Source organism: Nannospalax galili, unplaced genomic scaffold, assembly GCF_000622305.1.
Source record: "Nannospalax galili isolate Female #2095 unplaced genomic scaffold, S.galili_v1.0 scaffold215, whole genome shotgun sequence".
In the NCBI taxonomy this organism is placed as follows: Eukaryota; Metazoa; Chordata; class Mammalia; order Rodentia; family Spalacidae; genus Nannospalax; species Nannospalax galili.
Window position 1 is genome coordinate 7,336,282 of NW_008338533.1, and position 10,076 is coordinate 7,346,357.

The following is a 10,076-nucleotide window of genomic DNA, read 5'->3' on the forward strand; positions in this document are numbered from 1 at the left end:
ACATCTTCCATGGTGTGTGTTGATTGACTGACTGACTGACTGACTGATTGATTGTTGGACGTAGGGCCTGGGGTCTCATGCATGCCCGGCAAGCGGTCTACCACAGAGCAGTCCCTCTACCCCCAACCTCCGATGTCTTAATTATTAGTTTATAGACTTCGGTTCTTAGCAGAAATGTGAAAGATGTGGCTCAGTGGATAAAGGCACTTGCCACATAAGCCTGCCAACCTGAGTTTGATCCCAGAACCCATGTGAAAAACTGGATTTGGTGGCATGCGTCTGTGATCCCAGCATTGCTACAGTAAGATGGAAGGCACAGACAGAATTGTCCAGAAGCTCATGGGCCAGCTAGGCTGGAGCACACAGCACAGCAGCAGAAACAAGAGCTGTCCTGCTTCCACAAAGTGGAAGGCAAGCACTGACTCCTGGAAGTTGTCCTCTGTCCTCTCCATGCACACATGTGCACACATATGGACACACACACAAACACAAATAAATAGATCAGCAATTGTTGCACAGTTGGCTCAAAATGTGTCATTGTGGCTGCGATGGTTAATCTTGGTTGTCAACTTGACTGGATCTGGAATCACCTAAAAGACATGCCACTGGGCAGCTCTATAAGGACATTTCCTGGAAGGATTAACTTGGGGGGAAGACCCATCCCACCAGAGTAGATGGCATCTTCCAGTGGTAGTCCAGATATAAGGGGTCCAAGTGAAGAGCTTTTGCTTTTGGCTTTGGCCTGCTTGCCTTTGCAACTTGCTGGTAACCTCATCTACTCTGTTTCTGCCACTGCTGCTCCCACTGTTAGGGTTTGAGAATCGAGAATAATTCCCACAGATACCCAAAAACATTATACAAAAAGTTTATTTAAGAATTTAAAGTTAAAAAAAGAAACCAAATGGCGGTTAGCCAGGCACAGACTTCACTGATTTGGGAGGTAGAGGTCAGAGGATCAGGAATTTAAGGCTATCCTCGGCTACATACTGAGTTTAAGAAATTCTGAGGAAGCTGGACCTGGTGGTACTGGCTTGTTACTTCCCTTGTTACTGTGACAAAATACCAGACAGAAGCGGCTTAAGCAAGAGGGATTTATTTGGGCTTCTGTTTTGAGAGGGTTCAGTCCATCATCTTAGGGAAGGCTGGTGGAGTGAGGTCAGCAGAGGTGTGCACCTGGGATTCCTTGAATCTGTGTGGACCAGGAAGTAGACAGTGTGGACCAGGAAGTAGGGGGTGTGGACCAGGAAGTAGAGAGCGTGGACCAGGAAGTAGAGGGTTGGGATCGATGGGACTGTGGACTATGCCACTCAAGGCCTTCGGCTCAGCAACCCACTTCTTCCAGTGTAGCAATGACTTCTCCAGTGTGGACATAATGTAGACTTGACTTCTACCTAACCTTGCCATCAAAAAGCTACTGTCTATATTGTGAACAAGCTCACTGAGCCATGCATTCCTCCTGTGACCAGGGCACCTGACCTTAATTCCTCAGGACCCCTCCTTGCCCTCCACTTAAGACAGTGAATAAATGTGCCTGTGAATGATTTACATACCAAAGTTCTGGAAGCAGTGTGCTTTTCAGTGAGATACTTGTCTGTATGTGTGTGTGTGTGTGTGTGTGTGTGTGAGAGAGAGAGAGAGAGAGAGAGAGAGAGAGAGAGAGAGAGAGATGCTAGGAGGCCTAGGGATCAAATGGCAAGATTCTGTGATAAGGAGCGTGGGCTCTGACTTCTCCTTACCCACTTCATGCTGGAGATGCTGTTTCAATAAAGAATGTGCAAAGCTTTGGCTTGGGAGCACAATTATGAGAGACATGTGAAGGAATGGGTGCTCAGCAGCTTGGGTCTGCTGTTGGCCTTAAAACGAATGGTAAGACCCAGGCTGATTTTTTTCTTTTAATTAACAGTGTACTGTGGCTTAGAAACACTGCACTCCACCTGTGTCCAGCCTACTCAAACTTTCACAACCTCCCCAAATCCTGCCACGAGAGGGTCAAGAGTTCAAACACATGAGCCTCTATGGGACATTTCTCATCCAAACCATGATGTAGCGTGTACCTGTCTGTAGTCACAGCCCTCGAACAGATGAGGCAGGAGGATCTCAAGTTTGAGGCCAGCCTGGATGTAAATACATAGCAGGATCCTGTCTCAGAAAAACCAAAGGCTGCTTTGCTTGGTGGCACACGCCTTTAATCTCAGCACTTGGGAAGCAGAAGCAGGTGGATATCTGTGAGATTGAGCCCAGCCTGGTCTACATAATGAGTTCCAGGCCAATTGGGGCTACAAAGAGATCTTGTCTCAAAAACCCAACAAAATAAAATGTAAAACAAAAACAACCACAAACAAACAAAAAACATAAAACCAAAAACCTAAAAGAACCAGAGCTCCGGCTTAGTGTCAGAGGGGTTACCTAGCGTGCGTAAGGCCATGTGTTCAACCACCAGCATTTGAAAAAGTAAAACAAGGACTGTAAGACAATTCACTTTATACAGAGCTGGGGACTTGTGGCAAAAGGAATTTCTTCCTGGTTCCGGTGAATTCCATGGTATCTCTGTTTTGGTTGAGGATGGAGATTCATATCAAAATAGACTCAGTTACAAAATAGACTTCAAGTTACAGCCGCCAAAGTTTGTACCATGTGTGTCCACAGGACATCATGTGTGTCCCACAGGATATCATGTGTGTTCCACAGGACATCATGTGTGTTCCACAGGACATCATGTTTCCAGTATACAATTCAGATTTGCTTACATCATCTCAAGAAGTTGAAAACAGGCTTAGAGAGGTGGCTCAGTGGTTAAGAACACACACTGCTGTTCCAGAGGACATATAAGCTCAGTGTCCAGCAACCCCACCGAGTGGTTCTGTACTATAACTCTAGCTCCTGGAGGTCTTGATGCCCTTGGTTTCCATGGGCACCTGCACTCATGTGCACATCACACACACACACACACACACACACACACACAATTTAAGAAGAATTTCAGAAGCCTTTGAGAGGGAACTGACACTGATTCTAGCCACTCCAGTAGCTATCAAAGTGCCTGAAAAAAAAAAAAAACCTGAGTCCATCACTCTCGAGTCCAGCCTTGGCAGACAGAAGAAAAATGAAGAACCCAGTGGAGGGGTGCTTTTGGAAGCCCTCATCAAGAAATTCCAATGGACTCTGATATGAACATTTGAAATTTGCCCAGTTCTGACTTTTTTCTGGTTCCCTGTCTAGAATTTGTAATGCTAACTACTCTTGCCTTTACTTCTCCTTCACATCTATTCAGCAGTCAAGGACCTTCTTTTCTCACCCTGCGTCCCGGTTCAGCATGGAAGAAGACAGAGCAGTCTGCGTCCCTATTCCCTATTGGTAATTTGGGTAACCCCTTCAGAGGATGGAGTGATAAGAATAGGAGGTAGGAATTGGCTAGGCAGTTAGGGTAAAAAGACCCCAGAGAAAAGTAGCCAGTTTCTTGGCTAAAACTCACAATGTCCTTGGGCCTCTTAGCAACATACTCTGTTTCAAAGGCCAAAAATGTCAAAAGTATTTGGGAGCTTTTATCTAATCCTTAAAATATTTTAGGGTTACCTCTTCAGATGGGGGAAATGTTAGAGTAGCAAAAAGCCCCATAAAAAAAATAAAGAAGAAAGAGTACATGAAGTTGTTAAGAAAAAAGTGATGGGGTGATATGGGAGGAGTTGGAGGGGAGGGAGTGGGCATGGATTTGATCAAAACACATTATATGCATGTATGAAATTCTCAGTAATTTTTTTAAGTTAAAAAAAAGTGAAAAAATACTAAAGCAAACAGAAAAAAAAAGAGAGTACATGAAGTTGGGGGATGGATTCTGAGTATGATAAAATACATTGCACAAAATTCTGAAAGAATAAAAGTATTAAGAAAACAATTATAAAGACCAAGGCTATCTAGAACCTCAGGACTGGGAATTTAACTGCACTTGGAACATGGGACATGGTTGAGGGCAACTTTAATGGCTCTTGCAGAGTTCTAGTATTCAGAATTCTAGGAAGTGAGCCAGGTCAAGTGGGGGCTCTACAGCAATACATTGCACAAAATTCTGAAAGAATAAAAGTATTAAGAAAACAATTATAAAGACCAAGGCTATCTAGAACCTCAGGACTGGGAATTTAACTGCACTTGGAACATGGGACATGGTTGAGGGCAACTTTAATGGCTCTTGCAGAGTTCTAGTATTCAGAATTCTAGGAAGTGAGCCAGGTCAAGTGGGGGCTCTACAGCAAAATGACACCTAGACTTGCCCCTTCCCCCCTTCTTCCTTCCCCTCCCCTCCCTCTCCCTCCTCTTCCCCTCCACTCTTCCTTTCCTCTCTCTCCTTTTCTGATTGTGTTTTGGGGGACAGGGTCTCATGTAGCTCCTTGAATTTACTATGCTTGGCTTTGAAGTCCTGGCCCTCCTGCCTCCCTCTCCCAAGTGCTAGGAGTCTGGGCATGTGCCACCACATCTGGCTCACCATGACTTTCTTCATTTTTGTTTATTTACTTTTATGTGTGTGTTTTGTCTGCATGTATGTAAGTACACCCATGTTGTGCAGTGCCTGTGAAGGTCAGAAAAGAGCATTGGATCCCCTGGAACTGGAGTTACGGGTGGTTGTTAGCTGCCATGTGGGTACTAGGAACTGAGCCAGATAGCACTCTTAGCTGCTGAGCCATCTCTCCAGCCCCTCGTCTTCTCTTCTTGATAAATTTTCATTATGTTGGCTCTGTGGACTCCCAGGCTATAGCTTATGAAATCAGCAGACCACATTTGTTATTTGGTATTTAAAGAAGGAAAGGAAGGACACGACCTTTATGTTGTCTCTCACCATGATTATTTTGCTGGTAAGTTTCCTCCAGTGCATAGTGGGTCTGGGTCTGAGGATAGAGCACCCTCAGATTTGTCAAGCAAAGGACAGAGGATAATGTTCATGTAGTTGATGATTGATGTGTAATGTAGGTGATCAATAAATGGCAATTTGCTATTATAACATCATAAACCTTTGTTTGTGCTAGCTGGGGCACACAGACTTATACATCTAATGTACAAAATATAGCTAGCCATGGGGTGCCTGATTGTGATCTCATCACCTGAGAGGCTGAAGTCAAAGGGCTGCAAGTTTGGTTTATCAAGCAGCACGTTGTGAACCTGTGTATCAGAAGTCGGGTTTGTGGTGGCTTTCTGATAATCCTAGCACTTTGGAGGCTGAGGTAGGAAAATTGCCATGAGTTTGAGGCCAAACTGGGCTACACAGTGAGTTCCTGGGCTAGAGTGAGACCCTATCTCAAAACAACAGTAACAACAAATAAATACAGCCCTACTTGTGTATTAAAATGGAAAATGGGGCTGTGGAATGGTTCACTGGGTAAAGATGCTTGCTATGCAAGCCCGACAAATTGAGTTCAATCCCTGGAGCCTACATAAAAGTGTTAAGAGAGAACAGAGTTCAGAAGTTGTCCTCTCAGGCAACTGTGAGTTCAAGGCCAGCCTGGTCTACATAGTGAGTTCCAGGCCAGCCTGGTCTACATAGTGAGTTCCAGGCCAGCCTGGTCTACATAGTGAGTTCCAGGCCAGCCTGGTCTACATAGTGAGTTCAAGGCCAGCCTCGTCTACATAGTGAGTTCCAGGCCAGCCTCGTCTACATAGTGAGTTCCAGGCCAGTTGGGGTCACAGGGGGACTCTGAAGAAACAAAACCAAACTAAATTAAAAAACCAAAACAACAACAAGAACAAAAAGTTGTCCTCTGACTCCACCTGTGCTCTGAGGTGCACACGGCCCTGCATCATGAACACGCACACAGCAATAATGAAGTAACTTACTTTTATTTTGTGTGTACGAGTGTATTGCTTACATGTAGGTAGGTGCATTCGTGTCATGCAATGTCCATGGAGGTCAGAAGAGGGCATTGGGTCTCCTGGAACTGGAGTTATGGATGGTTGTTAGCCGACATATGGGTGCAGGGAATTGAACCCGGGCCCTCTGCAAGAGCAGCCAGTGCTTTTAACTGGTGAGCCATCACTCCAACCCCTAAAATAAATAATTTGAAGAGTCAGCTTAATGAAATGTTATGTGGACTTATTTTGTTTAATGGTTTTAGCTTTAAAGGTTACTGTACTTATTAAACTATTTTTCCTCTTAGAATATTTCTAGACTGAATTTATGCTGCCCAGGATGGTTCTGAACTCCCAGGCCTAAATAATCCTTTCTCCTCAGCCTCCTGCTGGCTGGGACCACAGGTGTGCACCACTATGCTGTGCTAAATGTTAGCTTTATTTTAAATGCTTAGTTTTAGATAAAAAAGTATTGGGTGATGGTCAAGTACACATTATGAATTGGGGAAGTCAAGTTCAAATCCTAGCTTACCCTTAAGGTTTAGAACCTGGGCAGCTCATTTACTAGTTATTCTTTTTTTATCTCTTCAATGGGTAACGTGAGGATGGGACACATGCAAAATCCTTAGCACAGTGGCAGAACACCAACCACCTGCCCTTATTACCTGAACTTGTCTAAGGCATCACAGTACTACAGTGATGGAGCACAAATAAAAGGCACTACTTAAATCGTTTTTTGATTTTTTAAAAATTTATGTATGTGAGTGTTTTACCTCTATGTGTGTAAGTATACCCATGTCGTGCAATGCCCATGGAGGTCGTAGAGGGCGTCAGATCCCTTGGAACTGGAGTTCAGATGGTTGTTAGCCACCGTGTGGGTGCTGGGAACTGGACCCAGGTCCTCTGCAAGACCAGCCAGTGCTCTTAACCGCTGAGCCCTCTCTCCAGCCCCCAAAAGACATTAAATGTTATAGTGCTGTAAAATACAACTGAAATAAAACTGTGTAGATGCCAGTCTTGATATAGCCGAGAAGTGAGAGTTAGATTCTGCTGTGTCTTGAGAAAGCCTGCCTGCAGGGTGCCCTTGTTTGTTCACAGCTGATCCCTGCTGATTCCCTCAGTCCTTCCTGTGTCCCCAGGCACCACTCAGCCTGCCTCTGTTCTTGCTGGTGTGGACATTGCCTTCCTTCTTGCGCCCTTGACTCTTCTTATCTCTATCCCTTCTGCTTCCCTGACTCCCCTCCTTCATGTCTTCTCCTCTTCCTGCTCTCCCATGCTTATGAAAAAAAAATGAGACAGGGTCTCACATAGCTCAGGCTTTAAATTTGTTGAGGCTTGCTTTGTGGCCTATACTGTGATCAATTTAGAGGACATTCCAGGCACCACTGAGAAAAATGTGTGTTCTTTATGCATTGGATGAAATATCTTACAGGTATTTGTTAACTCCAGTTGATCTTTATTTTTAGATAAGATCTATGTCACTCAGGCTAGCCTCAAACTCAGACTCCTCCTTGGCCTTCTGAGTGTTGTGATTGAAGGTATGAGTGACCATACTCTCCCATATGTCTGCTTTGTGCCAGAGCACAAGTTTTGTTTGTTGAGGCAAAATTTTGCTATATAGCCCAGGCTGATCTGGAATTCAATACATAGCCCAGGCTATCCTAAAACTCACAGTAATCCTCCTGTTTTAGCCTTGTGATGTTAGTTTCCCCATTATGATGTGTTTCTATGTCTGTTTTTGTGTGAGTACCATACTATTTTGATTACTATAGTTTTATAATATAATATCGTTTTATTTTTATTATAGTTTGTTGGTAGGGATTGATTACCAGGCTTTGTCTGTGTGAAGCTCAAGTTCTATTACTGAGCTCCATTTCTAGCCCTTGTGATTTTATATCACACACACACACACACACACACACACATACACACACATACACACACACACACACTCACATATGCTGGCTTAGAAATTGCTATGTAATTGAAGGTGACCTTAAAATTTTGATCTATGGGCTAGGACCAGGCTCATGATTAAGCTCAGTGCTGTAACGTGGATTTGAGTTTGATTTCCAGCACCCACATCGGGCAGCTCAGCTATAGTAATCTAAACAGTATGGTACTGACTTACATGCTGTAACTCTAGCTCAGGTGGATCCAAGGCCCTCTTCTGACATCTGTGGGCACCTGCACACACATGGCAGACACACAGATACACAGACATACACATAATAAAATTCTGATCCATTTGCCTCTACATCCTAAGTGCTAGGTCATTCTTTGCTGGGAATTGAATTTCTATATTGCTTTAAGAAGTCTGGGCATTAAAAATTTATTATTTATTAATGTGTGTCTGTGTGTGTGTCTGTGTGTGTGTCTGTATGTGTCTGTGTGTGTGTCTGTGTGTGTGTCTGTGTGTGTCTGTGTCTGTGTCTGTCTGTGGTCTGTGTCTATGTGTGTGTGTCTGTGTGTCTGTGTCTGTGTGTGTGTGTCTGTGTGTGTGTGTGTGTCTGTGTCTGTGTCTGTGTGCCACAGAGTGCATATGGAGTCAGAGGACAACTTTCCAGAGTTGATGCTCTCCTTCCTAGGAATGAACTCAGGCTTGGCGGCTGGCACACTTACCCTCTGTACTGTTTGGCTGGCTCCAGTATGATCCAGTATGAGTGTTTTAACGATGTAGATTTCCCTGATCTGTGACTATGGAATGTCCTGCCACTCGTGTCCTTTCCAGTTTCTTTTATCAGTGTTCTGTGCTTCTCAGCACACAGGGTTAAATTTATTCCTAAGTGCCGTGTGTGGTGGCGTGTGGGCCTATTGTCCCAGCTATTAGCAGGCTAGCGTAGGATGATTCCTTGAGCCTAGGACTTTGACGTCAGCCTGGACAACAGTGAGGTCGTGTCTCAGAAAATGAAGCAGGGCTTGCAATGCTCAGTGGTGGGTAGCCTGCCTGGTATGTGCAAGGCCCTGGGCTTGATCCTCAGCCTCGCCAGCCAAGCAAGCAACCTACTGAAAAGCTCATTCGTAAACATTTCATTGGTCGATGTTATTGCTATTGGTTGATTGCTTTCTCCATGTTTTGTGCTAGGTAGTTATCATTATTTACTGATAGCTTTATTTTGTATTTTTTGGCTTTTTGAAACACATTCTCAGTCTGTGACCCAGACAAGCCTGGCACTCACTCTATAGCCCAACCAGGTCTGGAACTCACTATGTGACCCAGGCCAGGTTCAACCTCACCATCCTCTTGTCTCAGCTTCCTGAGTCCTGAGAGTTCAGGCATAAACTACCGGCAAACTTTCCATATGTTTCCATGAAGAACACGGTGCGGAGCATCCATGGTCTCCCAGCTCGTGTAGGGGAAGACCTTCGCCATCTGTGCCAACAGTGCCAGGTCTGCACAGCTCCCAGCTCTGTTACGGTTCCCGTCTGTCCCACGCAGTCAGTGTCAGTGGGAACACAGCGTGTGCTTGCTTAAGATAAGGTTATCTGTGCCGCTTAAGTGAGAAGTCTTCCCCTCCTACAACCCACAGGAGAAGCAAAGAACAGAAAGTATAACCCAGCGAGTTTCCATAGGTTTGACTTGTATGGAGTTCCGACGACACATTTTAATGATGGACGTACCATGGCCAAAACTTTACATTGGCTCCATGAACTGCAAATGTAAGTGTGATTATATCTGGTCCAGGAATGTTAGATATTTAGCATTTGCACCTAAATAAATATCTATTTCAAATTTATTTCAAGAGATAATAAATACATTGACATGACTCAACACAACATTTATAGAAAAAATAGATGATGAAGTGTTTGGGCTGGAGAGATGGATCAGCACTTAAGAACACTAGCTGTTCTTGCAGGAGACCCGGGTTCAAATCCTAGCACCCACGTGGTAGCTAACAACTGTCTATAACTCCAGCTCCAGGGGATCCAATGCTCTCTTCTGTCCTCCACGGGCAATGCACGACATGGGTGCATTTACTTACATGCAGGCAATACATGCATACACACAGAATAAAAAAAACAATAAAAAAGACACTTTTTGCTCCTTGCCCTCCTAGGTTGATTAGTTCCCAGGGATCATGAGCATCTCGCAAATTGTCCTGTAATGGTGGTGGGTCATCTGACCTCTTGATCAAGGAGGCCAAGGAGACCCCACCAGATGGACTTGAACCAGTGTCCAGTCTATAAAGAGGAGGGTCAACACAGAGGAATCATTTCCTCCATGCTTCCAAGAGAAGCCAACA

At 44.5% G+C, this 10,076-nt stretch overlaps 1 protein-coding gene across 1 annotated transcript in view; it reads left to right on the plus strand.

Moving 5' to 3' along the window:
- Efhb (EF-hand domain family member B) overlaps positions 1 to 10,076 on the plus strand; it is a 73,082-nt gene that overhangs the window by 24,373 nt on the left and 38,633 nt on the right. Inside the window, exons 7-9 of the mRNA XM_017798161.1 lie at positions 1,945 to 1,977; positions 4,764 to 4,844; positions 9,363 to 9,492. Of these exons, the coding sequence (XP_017653650.1) occupies positions 1,945 to 1,977; positions 4,764 to 4,844; positions 9,363 to 9,492 (244 nt within the window). The remainder of the gene's footprint in view (positions 1 to 1,944; positions 1,978 to 4,763; positions 4,845 to 9,362; positions 9,493 to 10,076) is intronic.